We start from the raw sequence: 18,229 nt of genomic DNA on the forward strand, positions 1-18,229 counted from the left end.
AAACGTAATTCTATTTGCACAGTGCATGTTTGCACTTCTCTCGCGCGTGAATAACATGCGCGTGCACTCTCCCGAAACAGAAATAAAGCAAGACAGAACACACGCACATAACACATCGCTGTTTTTCTCAATTTTATCTAGAGAAACTGGTTAAAATCGGGGATTTGTGTCTGATCTAGCAGCAGCTCGCTGTACGGAAATAATTATAGCGTATGTGCGCAGTGTTCTTTACAAATATTGAACGAGTGGATTATTAATCAGAGATGTAAAAGATGACAAAGTTTATTAATAACTGTAATCGAATGCGTCGAATATTGCGATATTGCGATATTGCGACCTACGTTTCTAAGAATATTCATCCATTATATTATTCTCGATTTCCTCGTGATTTACTGTGTCTTATCTAGTTGGATAAGAATCAACGAAATTTTCAGGTAAAATTCCTTTTCATGAATTAATTATACCGCTGCGTCGGCGAAAAGATAAAAAAGCAATATCGACTGCTGCCACTTCATTCACCGATAACACGTTTCTCTTCCTACGAAATGTAATCCGCTCGCTAAATCTTAATCTGTATGACAAAAAGTGTTACTACTTTGAGATATTTAATCTATTATTTTATAGAGCGAACAAGTAATACAAAAGGCAAGAACTTTGATCAATAATTTCGTAAATAAAGATCTATTCGAACACTAATATTAATGGACTTAGGACATGTGCAATTGGAAGATAACAATTCGCAGAATCTCTCATATGCTATTGTCGTAACGACTTTTATTTCGCGAAACATTCGATAAGGCCAACAGTGACAGTTCTTATCGAACGATGACGATATATCAAAGAGATAATCAAATATTATCTGGAAGATTATTTAATTCCGAGTTCTTAGAGAGAGTGCAGAATCATCGGATTTTTTCGACACAAGAAAAATATTGTCTATATATGAATTTTATTCCGAGAAAGTTTTTCGAGTGTTGGCAGATGTCATTTTATGCATTTTGACTATATTCTCTGACATAAGACTCGTAATAACGCCTGAGTTATAATTAATCGTTCAAGTGTAGCAATAATCGCTGAGACCTGTTAGTCGCACGGCACATTTCGAATATTTAAATTGCACTTTTTCCATTTTACCGACTCAAGACTACCGTACTCTTTGCTGCCGAGTATAGGCGGGATTACGCGCTCGCGCATCATCGATGCAATCTTGAAGCGCTTCAACTTCCGCGGGGCAAATTTGCATGAGAGAAAATCACGCGGACGTAGCCCGCCGTTTTATCCCCACAAAGGCCGGGATAAGCCAGATGAACTTGCCAAGTTTGAGGTTTGCTTCTCAGCGGGGCAACATATCAGGATTGTCACGGAGGTATCCACCTGGTAGGTGCCTGGAACTTTAAGCTCGCCATCGAGTATAATGGCGTTCGAGCTTCTTCATTATGCAGGCCAATCACGATTGCAACTTCCTTCAAGTCGTCCGCCGTGTCAGCCTTTCAATTATACATATAGCTCCCCATTCACCGGGGTCTACGGTGTACCCCTGCTAGTTATGGCTGAATACTCTGCACTTCCTCATAGCATCAAGAAGATCGATCATATCTTTCAGTGCTTCCGAAAAATCGAGTTTCACTCGATCAGAAAGTACACCGAAGTAATGATAAATTGTTCGCGACTGGAAATAACACAAGATGACAATGTAGATTGTTTACCTGCGATTATACGAAATGAGAGAATGAAATTATCAGGTCTGTGATAATTTCGTAATCTCTGTTAATATCAGACGGATTTATCAAAGTTTCAACAACAAGTTACCTTCACTGTCAGGATAATCTTCTCGTAATAACATAGAATGCGAAGGCGCTTGGAATTTTGTTTCAAATAATGTCATGTATACGAGATGATTTTTCCACGGGAGAGTTTCTCTCATAAACAGGTTTGTAAGGAACTCATGTGCAGACCTATGGCCAAACTTAGGACATCGCTTAGGCTTCCAATATCAAGGTGTATAGAACGTGGGTAAACCCTGACGCAGCCTAGAGGCAAGACATGTAGCCTGCGGCAATTACATGCAAATCCCAGCAAGTTGTGCCTAAAACCTCAACACTGTCATCAACCGGCAGCCAATGTCGACCAACCGCGCGTGAAGCGTCTAATTTAACGTAGGGATAAAAAGTTCGAATATCAAAGCGAAGATATCGAATCACGCGGATTAATGTTGGAATTACCAAAGTGATCAAAATGATCGAATTTCTCATAACAATTACTCAAATTTATAATGGTGCATTTTAGATTTTCAATTGGTGTTAAATAAAGATCACCGACCATTTTTCTTCTGCATTACATGTTTGTTCAAAAATCTGTCATTTTTATCGCTCTGATAGAAATGAATCATCAATAGTTTTAGTATTAATTGAGTATTGTCTGCAGTAAAGTAAGTAAGAACAGAAATTTCCTCGTGATAATTAAAGAAGATTAAAGAAGTTTAAAGATTAAATTCTTACGGACGTCTTTCGTTTAACGTGTAGACATTTGTAGAATACAGATAAAGATATTTTTATGTTTTATAAGTCTCTTAGATAATATGTGAGCGAGTCGCATTCTGCAAATAGATGTCGTGCCTCAACGCGCTCTTCTTTCACAGATATTCACTATCGTCATTGCCCTGAATGCACAACAAATATTGTCTCGTTAGGTGTTTGGTAGAAATTAAAGCTGAGAGTTGATCACAGCCATTTAATTGATCATTAATAACGAATGGAGCATAAGGACTTTGTAGAAATCACCAAAATTTCGTAGAGCTATTATTCTGAACATTAAAGTGACAAAAGCAGGCCTAGACAATTATTGTACGTAGCGTCTCGTTCTATATTTCGGTAAACAATTATTAGACAGAGATCAGCATGAGACAGACTCGATCTTAACTGTACACGTATCGTAGTATTAATCAATCAGGATATGAGTCACACTTAAAAACAAAATTCCAGTCGTGTAAATCGGCCTTCGTAAGGATCAGAGAGTGACAATCAATGCTTGAGACTCCATATGAGTGAAGATGGCGTATGAACTTTTCCAACTTCATTAAGTCGTGCAAGAAGATTGGATAATCTCATTACTGATACTTATGCAAACGCTACTTGCTACATGATCATATTTCGCGACACACACGCACTTTCCACATACCTTGTGGAGTGAACGGTGCACAACTTTGTCCCAAAACGATCAAGAATTTCGGAGAACTTGGAGACGTGGACGAAGGACTCAATGAAGTTTCGCGGATCGATGGCCTTGAATCGCTGTCAGACGGTCCGGCGAAACGATGAACGCAGGAAATATTACACGGATCGTTTGTCAGGAAAACTGTGGAAATGCGAACGTGTATATTTTACGAACACTCTTTACTTAATCGCTTTATTTGAGTCGAGTGCATATTGTCGGCCGTTTCTTGCGTAAGTCTGCTAATCGTATCGCTCACGTACAACAAGATCTCACAAAACAGATAGAGCTATCTGGCACATGATAATAATCTATACTGGCGAGCGATCGTGTGTGCTGGGATCGCTCATGGAAAATTAATTACATTGACTAAAGTCAGTGTTTTTTAATTATATGAAATAATTATTGTTTCAATAATTCGCTCGAATCGTTCCTGACATATTCGTTGTGGTTTAATCACATGCAATCAGAGATAAAACACACTTTCTTTTTCGTCACGTTTAACGAAATTCCGAAGAAAACTATCTCTATACAAGCGTTTCAATAACATTACACACTATAACGCGATAAAACTTCCATATTGAAGTTAAATAACATTTCGCGGTTTCGACAATGAGTCATAACGCTTATTCATTCTGATAATATCCTGCATGATTCAATCGATTTTTATATCTGTCGACATAAATATATTATAGATGATGGCAAAAATAATTAATAAAAAAATTCTAGTACACACGAATATTTTTATGTAATCGCATAATATATATTTTACAGGGATATATCTTGTGCAAAAATACAAAAATCTGTGTTTCTCCCTTTCGATGAATGCTCGAACCTACAATCGTTGCATCGCGTGTCGTGTTGAAAAATTCAAACATCTGCACACATTATACGTCCTACATATCATATGTATCGTGTTACTAGAAAAGTTTCTCCTAAAAAGTGCAATTTATCCGTAGCTTTTCGGAATTGATAAGTTGTTTAATACAGCAATTTTCGGTATCTAATCATAACTTAAAAAAGAGAAAAATGAGGAAGGGAAGGACACGTTGGACGCGTTAAATGAATGTATCCGTTCCTAGTTAACACGAAGTTCCACTTAAACGGCCTCAGTTCACAATACGAAAAATCAAGAATTCGTGATAATCGGTTTCGTAAACCAATTCGCGGTGTAGGACGTCGGGGGTATCGCTTGCTCGCTCTCACTTACTTACTTCTAATATTACTCGGTACGTTCTGTCAGATATCTACGATAAAAAATGAAATCTCGGTGGATTTGGCGATATCAAGCCTAGCATCGATTGGCTGGATACCATTGTATCGTGGTTATCGAACGTTATCAGCTCTGTCGATGTTAAAACGGTCGGGGAAATTTTGCGAGTCGCCATCGGAACAGACCATTTACCAATCATCCCTCGAAGAGTATAGTACCTTCTTAACCGAGAGACTGGTCGTGATAAGATTAGAGGAGACAGCGACATATTTTTCACGATACGTCGTACCGACGCTGCCTTATAAGGCACGGGATCTTAGCTGGGCAGGCTTTCAATAAATCTTGCCTCCGCGGGGAACGAGGCAACCTGTTCGGCTCTTCACCTCCGATTAGCTCCAAGGTACGTTATCAGAACTATCGATCGCGTTAAAGCCGAGTTTGTGCAGAATTTTAAAAAAGCTTCGTCGCCTGCATACAGAATTTTCGAAATAATCTCGTTACAAGAAGATATATTCAAAGTTTTCGGCGTGTACCTTCAACTGCTACTCATCGGGGCTGTTTTGACATTTATCGATTTTTCAACAGATGCTCAATAATTCGATTACAGTTTGAAAGAACAATTAGAATGTATGATTGATTTTGAGAAAAATTATATGCGTATTGTTAGGTACACATCGTGAAACATAAGCGAAACTATTCAAGGGAGAATTCGATTTATTTTCGTGCAGGTTAATCGTTATTGAAACTGTGTCTCCTTCATAGCGTAATTTATTAAATCTGACATAATTTTTCTGAATTTATTGTGTCATTGTTCATAATTTATTTGAAACAAAAACGGAATAACCGTTAAATTATAAGATTTATGATTATTACCTTTACATTGATTAGAACATTTTTTTTTTTTTGTACAATCAGTGATTACTTGTATAGAGTTTTCCTAAAACTTACGTTTCCTCAGATTACTCATGTAAAAATATCATGAAGTTCAGTGTACTTTTGCGACTGCTCATAATTATATGTTACTTTTATTACATAACAGGAACAGTAAAGGAGATTGGTGTTCGCACAAAATTTTTCTTCCGCTCACAGCAGGAGCTACAATGTCGATCATGAGATTCCTGCTACCACTGGTACTTGTCTTGGCGACCTGTTGGGCACGTGATCCTATTTTCGAGGAAGTACAACCAGTAATCTTCGATTATACTCAAGAGATCGACTATAAATTGCCTCCTTCTGGTGTACGACCTACTAACTATGAGATCACTTTGCAACCATATTTCGATGTTAAAGGAAAAGAGTTTAGTTTCGATGGAAACGTTAATATTACTCTCGATCGAGAGGAGTTGGAGACAAAAGCTATAACATTACATTACGCCGCGAATCTAACGAATATTGAAGCGGTTTTGCAATATTACTCGACTGTGGAAATAGCACCCTTGGAAGATAATGAATTGCAAATAAACACAACAATCAAAAGAATAAAGCCAACTAATATAACCTATGAATCACATACAAATTTCATAACACTCAATTTTGAAGATAATATTCCTTTGCCTAGCGTGGCTGAAAATTTTACTTTAGCTTTGAGTTACACTGGAACCTTGATACACGATGATCTATATGGATTTTATAGAAGTTCTTACGGAGAAGGGGATGATGAAGAGTAAGTAGATAACTATGTTTCCATTAAAATTTTTTTCGATAAAGAGATTTAGTCAAGGATAGAGTTTATGCAGGAGATACATCTTTATATTATCCATCTACAATAATTTCAGACAAATCTTGCAACGTCAGTTTTAGCTGGAACAGTCAAATCGATTGTTTAAAAGAGTTGTCACTGAGCAAGTTTAAATAAATTGTAAAAGTTTTTTTATAGTAAAAATTGTTGATCTTGCTTTTTATATAAATTTTCTAAGAACTTTCGTGAAATGAGAGCAACTGTCATCACGTTTTTAACATGATAGACATAATACTACTTGGTATAATAGTGTATTAATTAATGTTTATTGAAATCATCGAAATTATCGAAAACATACAGTTTTAATTGCCGCAACCGCCGAAAATAGAAAATCCCTCACGATAATACAATCTTGTCCATTACAGATGGCTTGCAACAACCCAGTTCGAGCCTATATACGCAAGAAGAGCCTTTCCTTGCTGGGACGAACCGGACATAAAAGCAACATTTGACATCATTATTAAACACCCATCGGATTATACGGCAATCTCGAATATGGGGGAAAAACCGAAGAAAAAAGATACAAAGAAGAAGGGAACACAAGACAATAATGACATAGTAGAAACGCGATTCGAAACGACACCAAAAATGTCCACCTACCTCGTGGCATTTGTAATTTCAAAATTCAATGATAACTCAAATAGTGATAAAGATTTTACTATATGGACGAAACCCGGTGACGAAGACAGCACAGAATTTGCCTTGGATAATGGACAAGAAATATTAGTGGAATTGGAGTCTTATACCAATATTAAATACTACACATCTTTGAAGCCAAACGAAAATTCAATGCATATGTCGAAGATGGATCAAGTTAGCATCCCCCAATTTCCGGCAGGTGCTATGGAGAATTGGGGTCTGGTGACGTACAGGTAATGCCTGCAAAATGTCGGATTCGTGGAATGATCAAGGTTCAAGCATCAACACACATCTCGACTCTTATCGCGATTGTTACATAGTCCGAGGCTACTTCGCACATTTGAAACTGCAACACATATTGTTATCAAGAATACTCGCGCAATTCATTTGATAGATAGTCAATCTTATATGATACATAAAAATTCTCTTCATCTTCACCTACCGTAAGTTCGTAAATCACCGTATCGGTTATCACTTCTCCTTGGTAGTTTACAAGCTCAATTTACGTGTGACACTCATTATCGTTGAATACAATGATCTTATTGGTGTTTTTAACAATAATTTTTAAGGGAACCTCTTCTTCTCTCCATGGAAAATGTTACATCCACGCGAGGCATACAAGATACAATGACAGTGATAGCTCATGAGTTTGCTCATCAATGGTTTGGCAACTTGGTGACTCCCAAGTGGTGGAACCACATCTGGCTGAGCGAAGGCTTTGCCACATTTTTCCAATATTTCATCCCCGACAATATACAAGTAATTATGAAAATACGTACCACTAAATACCGATCAATTGATACTTGCGGTAAATAATACGAAGTTTACGTACATAAAATACATAATCCGTTTGAAAACATGAGTTTCCATTTAACAAAATTTTAAAAGTCATTTGTGTGTGTGTGGGTGTGTGTTGCACGCGCGTACTTGTCTTCTGTGTTTAATTATAGCTAAAATTTATATCAGAAACATTTTTCTGAATATATCGTGTCTAAATATATTAATTAAAGAAAGAAAGAACATACCTAAAATATGAACAAATTTATATTAATAACAGACACGACGGATATTAGCATGAATATTGTGATTGTTTTGCTTTACCGTGAATCGAAATTCGCCAAGTTTTGAGGAGAATTATGTCGGTATTAAAAGAAAAAGTAAATAACACAATCTTTAATGCCACCTTAAAGTTGTAACAAATAATAGAAACGTCAATCAAAGTTAATGTTAATTTACAGAAGATATCAAGGTTAATGTTAATTTCTCATAGGGCGAGGAGTGGCGTCTTATGGACCAATTTGTCATCAAGGTTATGCAAGGGTCTGCATTTGTCACCGACGCAAGTGCCGTGACTCATAGTTTGGATCAAGACGCGCCGTCTCCTGAACAAATTCTACACTTGTTCGACAATATCGCCTATAAAAAAGGTATGTCAGTCCCTTTGTTGCCTAAGTCGACGTGAGAGAAATCGATAATCGTCATGCTAACGTACTACTTTATTTTTTTTTGTAGGCGCTTGTGTTATTCGCATGATGCAACATGTCCTGACGGAAACCCATTTCCAAAATGCACTCAAACAATATCTCAAAAATAAGTAAGTCATACATTACTATTATTCGCAACGTACCTATGCAAAAATCTATTTTCCTAAAATAATAACACATGCTATTATTATTATAATAATAATAGCACATTTGTTTCACAACAAAATTCTATTTTTACATAATTAATAATTCTTGAATGTAAATGCTTATCAATAGTGACTTGCATATAACATGATAAATAATTATATTTATATTAATTCATAATTGCAGCATGCACGAATCTGTTTCACCTAAAGAACTGTACAAAGCCATGCAGGATGAAATTGATAAAAATACAAAACCAAAAATTGAAACACCAGTGGAAATTGAAATCATTACAAACTCTTGGGTAACCCAACCGGGATATCCTGTTATTACAGTAAAAATAAATAACAAAACTGGTGATGCGACAATAACCCAGCAACGATTCTTCCTGTCGGGACCCTCGTCGGTAGATAAAACCAAATGGTACATACCAATTAACTATGTCACGCAAGAAGACCCCGCAATCAAGGATACGGCAACCAAGGCAAAGGCGTGGTTGGAATCGACAAAATCATCGACTTCTATAAAAAAAGTCGTGAAAGATAAAGATAAATGGGTGATTTTCAACAATCTTCAAACAGGTATGCCCACTTTATAGCGTTGTTATGCAATCTTTACTGTCAATGTAATGTCAGTGGCATTAATCGAGTTAACTGTTACATCTCGGATCCACTTTATAAGTAATGAGCAGTACGTCGAAAATTTTTGCTCATCGCGTTTTGAGATAAATAGATTTTACACACATTTCATGTATTACAGAGACATTCTCGAATTGTATACACTGAGTCACGCATTCAACACGTAGTTTCTTGATCTGTATTAATGTTCCACGCACGTGTACACATGAGGCAAAACTGCACGAATAGTTTATACTCGAAAAATTCACGATGGTTTACACCGTTTTTGCAACCATGGGACATATATGCAAACGCGACTTCACCACTAACTCAATTGCAATAGAATGCCAGCTAAGAATATCGACCGATACTCTTTTCCAGGATATTACCGCGTGAATTATGAAGAGTCTAATTGGAATTATTTGGCGGCATACTTGAACACGGATAACTACAATAACATCCACCCGGTCTCTCGCGCCCAGCTGATCGACGATTCGATGAATCTCGCGCGCGCAGGATACTTGTCGTATACTAGCGCGTTGCCGATTACCAATTACCTTCACAGGGAAACCGACTACATCCCATGGTACGCGGCTTTCAGAGCTTTCGATTACTTGGATCGCAATTTACAAGGCATGAAGAACTATGAAAATTTGCAGGTAAGTCGAAAACGAGAGAAGTGTGTGTACGCACCAAAGTCGCATTCGTTATTGTGTTACTACTCAGTAAACACTAACATTATATCGATATCATAATTTCCCACTCAACAATGTAACTGTTACATAACGCGTGTGTTATATTACATTTACATTGCTGAATAGAAAATTATAAAATTGATATTATGCTACTGACAGCTGGTGTTTACTCAACATGTAATAATGACAATACAACTGTGCGAGTTTGAGATCTGATTCTAAGATTTCTCGATGCTTCTTTCAGAATTATATTGTTCAAAAGCTGAATGCATATGCGAATATGGTCGAGTTCACGGACACGCCGAAAAACACCACGTATTTCTATCAACTCGGCAGAGAATTGGCGCTTGAAATGTCTTGTACATACGGATTCGAAGAATGCTTGAAATACACGCAGCAAAGGCTCAGTACGTGGCTCAGCGACAACAAGAACGAGTAAGTCGTTTCGCAAACTCGTCGTTATTAAATGAATCCATTAATTACGTACCATTATTTAGTGTTAACGACACTAAGCTCACCGAAAGTAACACTAAGATTCACGACATTGCTCGACGAAATTGTCCCAGAAAAAAAAACAAAAAAGACAAAAAATCTGACTGCATGCTTGCCGTAGATTGCCCGTAGACTTGCAATACGGAATACTTTGCGCCGGAGTACGACAAGCGGACCAAAAGACATGGAACACGACTCTGGAGAAGTACAAGAACAGCACAGATCCCAATGAGAAAGTGATGATCTGGAACGCTCTTGGTTGCGCTCAACATAAGGAAGTCATACAGACCTTCCTCGAGGTATCGCTCCAGGATAAGATCGAAGACATCGATATTTTCGACACAATAAACATAATTGCCACAAATAACTATAAGTCCTTCGACGTAGTCATGGACTTCATATTTGAAAATATCGAGGAGATTTATGAGAAGTAAGTTCATAAGACAGCTCTTTCCTTTATTTTGCGACGCTACGGCGGACAAGTCACAAGATTATGTGTTTTCTCACAGGGACAACGACACGTTGAAGCTTACCGCAAATGTCAACCAACTCTCTTCTCAGATCATTAACAACGAACAGTACGGCAAGGTAAGATATAGCTAATCTATCGTACCTTCGAAAAACACGATCGAAACTAGATCGTGAATATCCGACCTCTCAATTAGATTCAACCGTATAGATGCAATTTTCAACGTTGTGCATAATAGTGCTCATTCAATACTAAGCATATATCACGAGCATCGACATATTCGGGACGTATTTCCAGTTTTACTTTGTCTTCAAACACTTTCTTTTTTTTCCTCAATCAACTCCGCGATCGAACGCCATATGTAGATAACCGGGACACGATAACATATCTTTTTGTGTGACAAAGTTTCAGTAATTAGAAACGCCGTTTCTATCTCGTCCTTGATCGCGCTTTTATCTTATCTGAAAGTGGATTGATTAGATGTGTCGCAATCTCACGTGGCACAAAACATTGGATCTCGTAAATGTAGTGAACTCTTTCATCATCAACTAAATGCGCCGTAATTTTAAATATACTATAACACTCCGATCTCTCTCTCTCTCTCTCTCTCTCTCTCTCTCTCTCTTTCATCGGTAATATCAACGACAATGACTGATATGGGAATTTTCACGTTTCAGATGTTGCTTCTCGCAATACGGGGACATATTCAGGTTGATCACAATTTTCCGGGATGGTTCAAAGGAAAAGAGAATCTTGACTGGATCGAGAGGAACCAACAGGTGATTTCTAAATGGGTGGAAGAAAATTACCACCCACCCAAAGGTGGAAATGGGAACTCCGCAACTTCCATCACTTCGATGTCGTTCCTCATGGTGATCTCAGTACTGATCGCACGATTCTATTAAAAACATCAAGTAATACACCTCGCGGCAGGCACGCTCACGCGCGCAATTCCTCTGTCGCGCTGCAAAACCTTCGACCGACCGATCGAGTTGAACCCATCGAACTTTCACGATCTCACCGGCGTTCTCGGCCTCACCAAGAACGATTTGGCTGCAGAGACATACGTCACACGTGGCGTCGACGTCGAGAGCGAAATTGGAATTTCTCGCGGGTGTATCACACCTTACCAATCTTACATCAGTCGCGATTTCAAGTTGTGGCTCGATGCACACGTGGCAAAATTTAGAGGAAATTAAAGACGTCCTCGGATGAACGTCGTCCGAAACGTCACGACATATTCGCCGACGAGTCACGGCTCGGAAATCAGGTCCATTTTGCACACCGTAGGATTGACAAAATTAATGCCGTATAATTATAGTTACAAATTTTAATACATATAATATATAATTATGTGATTATGTACAATACGATTGTAAATACATGCTATTTATACCACCTACACGATAGCTCACTTAATATATATAGATATTTATAACAAAAGTATGTATTATACCTTAACACTTATTGTCGAGTTTTGATTGAGACACCATCGTGTTGTGATGTTTGCGTCCATTTTTATAGGAGGAACATCGCTCGCTACAATCAATTGATTCCTTCCTCTACAAGGTATTCTACAAATATTCTACAAGTTCGTTGTAGTTTGCCTTGTAAAATGTATTTAATAAAGCAGATTATTCTTTTCCATTAGCACGTGCAGATTTATAAATTCGACAAGAAACACACAATTAGACGCGTGTATTCCACTCGAGCAGTCCTTGAGAACGGTCGACTAAATGGAAAGAATGAAAACAAAGGCCGCAGTAGAGAAGTTTAGATCTTTTATGATAACCATTGTTATTTATCGTACACATTTCCGCGTAATTTGAAAGTATAAGCTACCTCTTTGATATAATGCAAGGCACAGGTTAATCGTATTAATTATTCGCCGTCGTAGGCACATTTGACATAATAATAAAGCAGGAGGGGGACATCGTCCGGAGTGTCCTTGACCGTCACATTGGACATTATGCGAAGTATAATGTTACATAAACTTATTGAATGACATAAATGGAAAACTGGGATCACTGCACGAGTGGAGACATTACATTGCAGAGTAGTGAAGCAGTATTTCTCTCTAGCAACTTCAACAAACCGCTGCGATTTCGTCGCGATCTTGTTACGGGAATTATTTGAGCAATCGTATAGAGGGGAAAGGTAATACTCATCGTATAACCCGGCTACAATGAGAGACTGATTATAACAGCGAGGTTTATCTCGTTAACATTTCGCCATGCTCTCCATAATTATCGTGAATTCAAATTCAAATATCGACATTATCAATACTCTCACCACGCGCAACGTCGTCAATTAGCGTTAGTTTCTAACACGAGATTTTCAAAACTCACCTGAATTTCAATTGAATAATATAAATCTAACGGAACAATAGAGAGAAAGATACACATCGCGAGGAGTCGGTCAGATTAAAATAATAAAACAGAGAATAAATTTATAACATATGTAAAATTTTCTCTCTTGGTTGAGAACTTATATTATTTTCGTTCGCTCCTGTTTCTCCTTTCGTTCGAAAATCGAGATTAGATTAGTTATGGAGAAAGGAAAGATGGAAAATACTTAACTTAGTTTTACCATTAAAGTGTAAAAATTCAACGACCATAAAGTACTAGCTGTTGAAAGTACTAGCTTGTTTTGAGACTATCAAAGATGACAAAAATTCGATGCCAATATTTGCTATATTTTGAAATTCATTAATTTACATTTGTGCAGAAATACACACACACACCTGCGATTCAGATTTTCGTCAACACCGTGATCGATAAAATCATAATGGCTGCACAAAATTAACACTGCTCGTTTACAACTTTTGTCCTTTGACAGCGATGGCAATAATATCAGAATACATAGGCACTTTTTGCATGAGCTTTTCTTCTCTCTCTTTTCTTCAGCAAGGACATGTTCGTGCAAACTGGTCAGATTTGAATTGGCATGGCATTCCTGAGACCACTGGTGACGATCGGGTTAACAATTATCGTCGCTGTTGCACTTCCCCTTGACGATGATTCGGGAAACGACTCGCAGACCGCGGTTAATTACCGTTTGCCGGACAACGTGGTGCCTACACACTATGACATCAAGTTAATACTGCAACATAACTTCACTTCATTTGACGGCGAAACGAGTATCGACGTCGTGATTCGTCGCGTGACGCGTGACTTACGTTTGCACGCGCTGGAATTGACAATAAACGAGGAAGCGACGTCGTTGGTCAACAGCGAAGGCGTCGTCTACAAACCGAAAGTGCACAATTACGACAACGTAATAGAAATCTTGGATCTCAATTTTGACGACGAACTACCGCCCGAACATTACACTCTAAACACAAAGTTTGTCGGTATTCTGAACAGCGACATGGAAGGCTTCTTTAAAACGTCGTACGTAAACGAGAATAATGACACAGTGTGAGTAATTGTTGTAGTTTGAGGATTTTCTTCCTATAATTGTGCGTTACATATATATTATTTTATATATGTCTCTCATTTGCATCTAATTCTAAAGTTGAATTTTTTCAACAATGCTTTTCTTTTATCTACCAAGAAAATTGTAGTTTGAATGGACATTTTTTTCCACGCAATTTATCAAACAGGTTAGAAACAAATATTTAATGCCAAAAAGAGACTGGCTAAAAAATAGATTTTTTAAGATAGCTCTATACAGATAAATGTGTCCAATTTTTTATCTCAATAGAATCGAGGTAACAAACATTTCCGAGAGGGAATGGTGCGCGTACACCCGCAAAATTTCGTTAGCTTCAAAGCGTCGAGTGACGCATGTCGCGACCAGGCTGCGAAATATCACGTTATCATCGTTCGACCGTCCATAATCCGCATTCGCTCGTTTCCCAAGCCCTAATACCTCGCTCGTTCTAACGACCAGTCGAAAATCTGCCATTATCGGAAGTGTGTCGTTGAAATGTGGTAGGTTGCTGGCCGTAACGCATTTTGAGCCGACCTCGGCGCGTCAAACGTTCCCATGCTGGGATGAGCCGGCATTAAAAGCCACCTTCAACATTTCCATCAAGCACTATCCAACCTACACGGCTCTGTCAAATATGCCGGCGCTGGCAACCTCGGACGAAACCGATGAAGACGGCATGGTTTGGACGCACTTCGACACGACTCCTGTCATGTCCACTTATCTCGTGGCGTTTGTAGTGTCCGATTATGTACGGGTTTCTAACGCGGACGGGACTGTCAACGTGTGGACCACGTCGCAATTGGCACCGTACTCAAAATTCGCACAGCAGATTGCCCAGCGAAGTGAAGAACTGTTGACGCAGTACACCAATAGTACTCACAAGGTTCCAAAAATAGACCATGTAACATCTCCAGAATTCTCAGCAGGTGCCATGGAGAATTGGGGACTTATCATTTATACGTAATGCAGCGAATTATCAATAAATGTAAAATGAATATTCGTCACTGACATATATATGACGGCACTTACTGTTGCACGTATACACTTATCATATATACGCATACAGAGTATTTTACTTTCATATAATCTTCACATTTTATCTATTTTTAATCTTCATATATTTACGATTGTTATCACATTTTTTATTTTATATATAAGTGTTGAATAAGATTACATATACGTAACTACATTATTCGTGAATAATTTTTTAGTGAAAGTGAGTTTACGTATGATGAGAAACGAGATACCACGCGGCATAAACATAGAGTAGCGGTAGTAATGGCACACGAGATGGCTCATCAGTGGTTTGGTAATGTAGTCAGCCCATCATGGTGGACCTACTTATGGTTAAATGAAGGATTTGCGTCGTTTTTCGAGGCCTATATTCTCGATAAGGTTGATTCACTTCTCCGTCTTTACTTACACTATTGAAAAAATTACGATTGTTACGACAACGTTAAGACATATCGTGTCAATAATTAGAAGTATTAATTCTATTCCATTTCTAGACAAAGCACACTTTTGCTTTCATACTTTTAAGTCTTAAGCAGACTTTATTCAAAATGTTTGTTTTTATATGTTATTTCTGACGTTATTTTTAATTGAGTATTTAAGTAAATTCTGTCAAAAACGATTATTCTAGATGTTTGAAGATTGGCGAATGATGGATCTCTTTGTGATCGAAAAACAGCACAACGCCTATCATTTGGATATTGCGAAGCAAGTGATGCCCATTGCAGCAGAAGTCAATAGTCCCAAAGAAATTGATTCGCTTTTCGATACTTCCAGTTATGACAAAGGTACGATGAAGCAATTAAAACATGCTCATAAATTTGTAAACAACGTCTCACATATTACTCTTCTCTTTTTTCCTACGTACTAGTTAAGCTGTACGATATTGATTATTGCAGCCCCTGTTATATTGCGTATGTTGCAACATATCATGACCGACGAAGTGTTTAGGAACGGTCTCATTAGATATTTAAACACGCAGTAAGTTTAATGCATTTTTCTTTCTGTCTTGTAATAAGTACAAATATCTTCTACGCACACGTAGCTTGAAAATAAATGTACAGTATATAAATAATACTTACAAAATACATATGATATATAATAAACAGAAAAAGCGGCGGGTATAGAAAATATACTGAACATCTTATATGTAACATCAATGAAAATCTCTAACTGAATTTACAAACTACAATATGTTTCACAATTTAGCCAGTTCAGCTCGGCTACTTCTGACGATCTGTGGGACGCCTTACAAGCAGCCCTAGATGAATCGGACGTTCCGCACAATGACTATAAATTAAAAGATGTAATGGATACGTGGATAACGCAAAGGCATTATCCTGTGGTACGTGTAATGCGAAACTACGACACTGGCGAAGTGATATTGAAGCAGGAACATTTCCATCCTGATATCGAATATAATGAAGAGAATGCAGTCGACGAAGATAAATGGTGGATACCTATAACATTTACTACACAATCGAGTCCCGACTTCTCCAACACCGTGCCTACTTATTGGCTGAGACCGCAAGACAAAAATATAACAATTAGTGGAATTAACTCAAATGATTGGATTATGGTCAACCTACAACAGATGGGTGAGTATTGATCTACAATATCATAACCGTGGCAATTAAATAGCATATTTAAAACAATTATGTTATGTGCAACAACATATAAAATACACTTTATTTAATTAAGCACAGTTCTCAATAACGTCTTTCGTATATCTTGAAAGAAATACTCAAACGTATTACTAATAGATTTGAAAGTGGACAATCAAATAGAATTCCGATAAGATCAATTAATATCACGGCAGGATACTACCTCGTTAATTATGATGAGACAAATTGGAAAAAAATTGCGGAGTACCTCGATTCCGACGATTACACGAAGATACACGTACTTAATAGGGCTCAACTCATTAATGACGCATATCATCTGCTGCGGGCGAATCAAGTTAATCTCATCACGTTTCTGGATATAATAAATTACCTGGAGAAGGAAACAGAGTATATACCGTGGAGTACAATGTTCACTATTTTCTCCGTTGTGTCTAAAATTTTTGAAATACCAGGAAGTGAATCTCTCAAGGTAAACGACAATAAATTTTGGTAACATATTATATATTATATATATAGATGTATGCATATATATTCACACACACACAATCCTCTGTAAATTTGGAAACATAAAATGTTTGAAAATGTAAAAATGTAAAATGTAAAAATAAGAATATTAAAATGGATTTTTTATAATAATTCTCTTTCGCACTTATCTTTAAAAGATCGGCATTTATATTATTTAGCGAAGTTTCAACTTTAAGAATCCAATACTTTCTGTATTGCTGTGCAATGAAGTTTAATGGAATCATAAGCAACCGAAGTCAAAATGTCCAATTTTACTTTAACTCTTAGTAATACGGAAACACAGAATTGTAGAGAAATTTTTTGAGAAAGTAAATTGTATAGGAAACTTTAATATTTTACACAGAAGAAATTAAAATTTTCCAGATTTTGTTTTGCGTTCGTGGTATGTCTCAAATTGAAAAGAAAGTTTTCCATTTTGTCCATTTCGTTTGCATAAAAGTCAAATTAAACTAGCGATTGACGATTGCAGATTTTGATGAATCAACGAGCTTCAGCTTTAGCTTGCTTTGTTCGAATTTGTTAAGTTCCAATCATTAATCGTCAGTCGCTAATCGCTAGTGTAATTTAGTCTTTATGAAAACGAAATGGACAAAATGGAAAATTTTCTTCTTAATTTGAGACATGCCACAAATGCAAGAAAAAATCTGACAAAATTTTTAGTTCCCAAAAATTGAAGTTTTCTATATAATTTACTTTATAAAAACATTTCTCAACAATTTTGTGTTTTCGTATTACTAAGAGTTAACCTAACATTACATGGGCGAGTTTCGGCCTATACGCTGAATAGGAGCCATTGCGCATGCGCGAGAGTCCGAATGTTCTATTATGATGGATCTAACGTTATTGGGGCGATTTTGGGATATTGGAAAATTATTTTCAAGGGACTGGGTGTGCTACAGAGGCAGCAGAGTCCCGCAAAACCGCGTTGTCAC

At 37.3% G+C, this 18,229-nt stretch overlaps 2 protein-coding genes and 1 long non-coding RNA gene across 4 annotated transcripts; 2 read left to right on the forward strand and 1 right to left on the reverse strand.

The window, feature by feature from the left end:
• Positions 1-266: 266 nt before the first annotated feature.
• LOC116850203 lies at positions 267-4,411 on the reverse strand. 2 transcript variants are annotated; one of them, XR_004379280.1, is made up of 3 exons: positions 3,178-4,411; positions 1,810-2,659; positions 267-1,669 (listed from the first exon to the last, which is right to left on the reverse strand). It is a non-coding gene; the product is annotated as an uncharacterized LOC116850203 (long non-coding RNA). The 2 variants fall into 2 exon arrangements; XR_004379279.1 differs by having other exon boundaries at positions 1,810-4,408.
• A 175-nt stretch (positions 4,412-4,586) lies between these two features.
• On the forward strand, positions 4,587-12,103 carry LOC116850201 (aminopeptidase N-like). Its single transcript, XM_032828189.1, has 12 exons — positions 4,587-4,823; positions 5,463-6,086; positions 6,527-7,033; positions 7,370-7,559; positions 8,071-8,227; positions 8,313-8,394; positions 8,615-9,009; positions 9,427-9,704; positions 9,985-10,175; positions 10,354-10,662; positions 10,742-10,820; positions 11,379-12,103. Exons 2-12 carry the CDS (start codon positions 5,524-5,526, stop codon positions 11,604-11,606), a joined length of 2,979 nt encoding a protein of 992 aa, XP_032684080.1. The 5' UTR covers positions 4,587-4,823; positions 5,463-5,523; the 3' UTR covers positions 11,607-12,103.
• Positions 12,104-12,256: 153 nt separating this feature from the next.
• LOC116850202 (aminopeptidase N-like) lies at positions 12,257-17,575 on the forward strand. The gene is made up of 8 exons (XM_032828190.1): positions 12,257-12,858; positions 13,608-14,120; positions 14,641-15,096; positions 15,348-15,531; positions 15,779-15,935; positions 16,047-16,128; positions 16,357-16,745; positions 16,967-17,575. The coding sequence occupies exons 2-8, from the start codon at positions 13,648-13,650 to the stop codon at positions 17,263-17,265; spliced, it is 2,040 nt and encodes a 679-aa protein (XP_032684081.1). The 5' UTR covers positions 12,257-12,858; positions 13,608-13,647; the 3' UTR covers positions 17,266-17,575.
• Positions 17,576-18,229: the final 654 nt, after the last annotated feature.

This window comes from Odontomachus brunneus, unplaced genomic scaffold (genome assembly GCF_010583005.1).
Source record: "Odontomachus brunneus isolate Ranch 3 - 2012 unplaced genomic scaffold, Obru_v1 Obru_scaffold_136, whole genome shotgun sequence".
In the NCBI taxonomy this organism is placed as follows: domain Eukaryota; kingdom Metazoa; phylum Arthropoda; class Insecta; order Hymenoptera; family Formicidae; genus Odontomachus; species Odontomachus brunneus.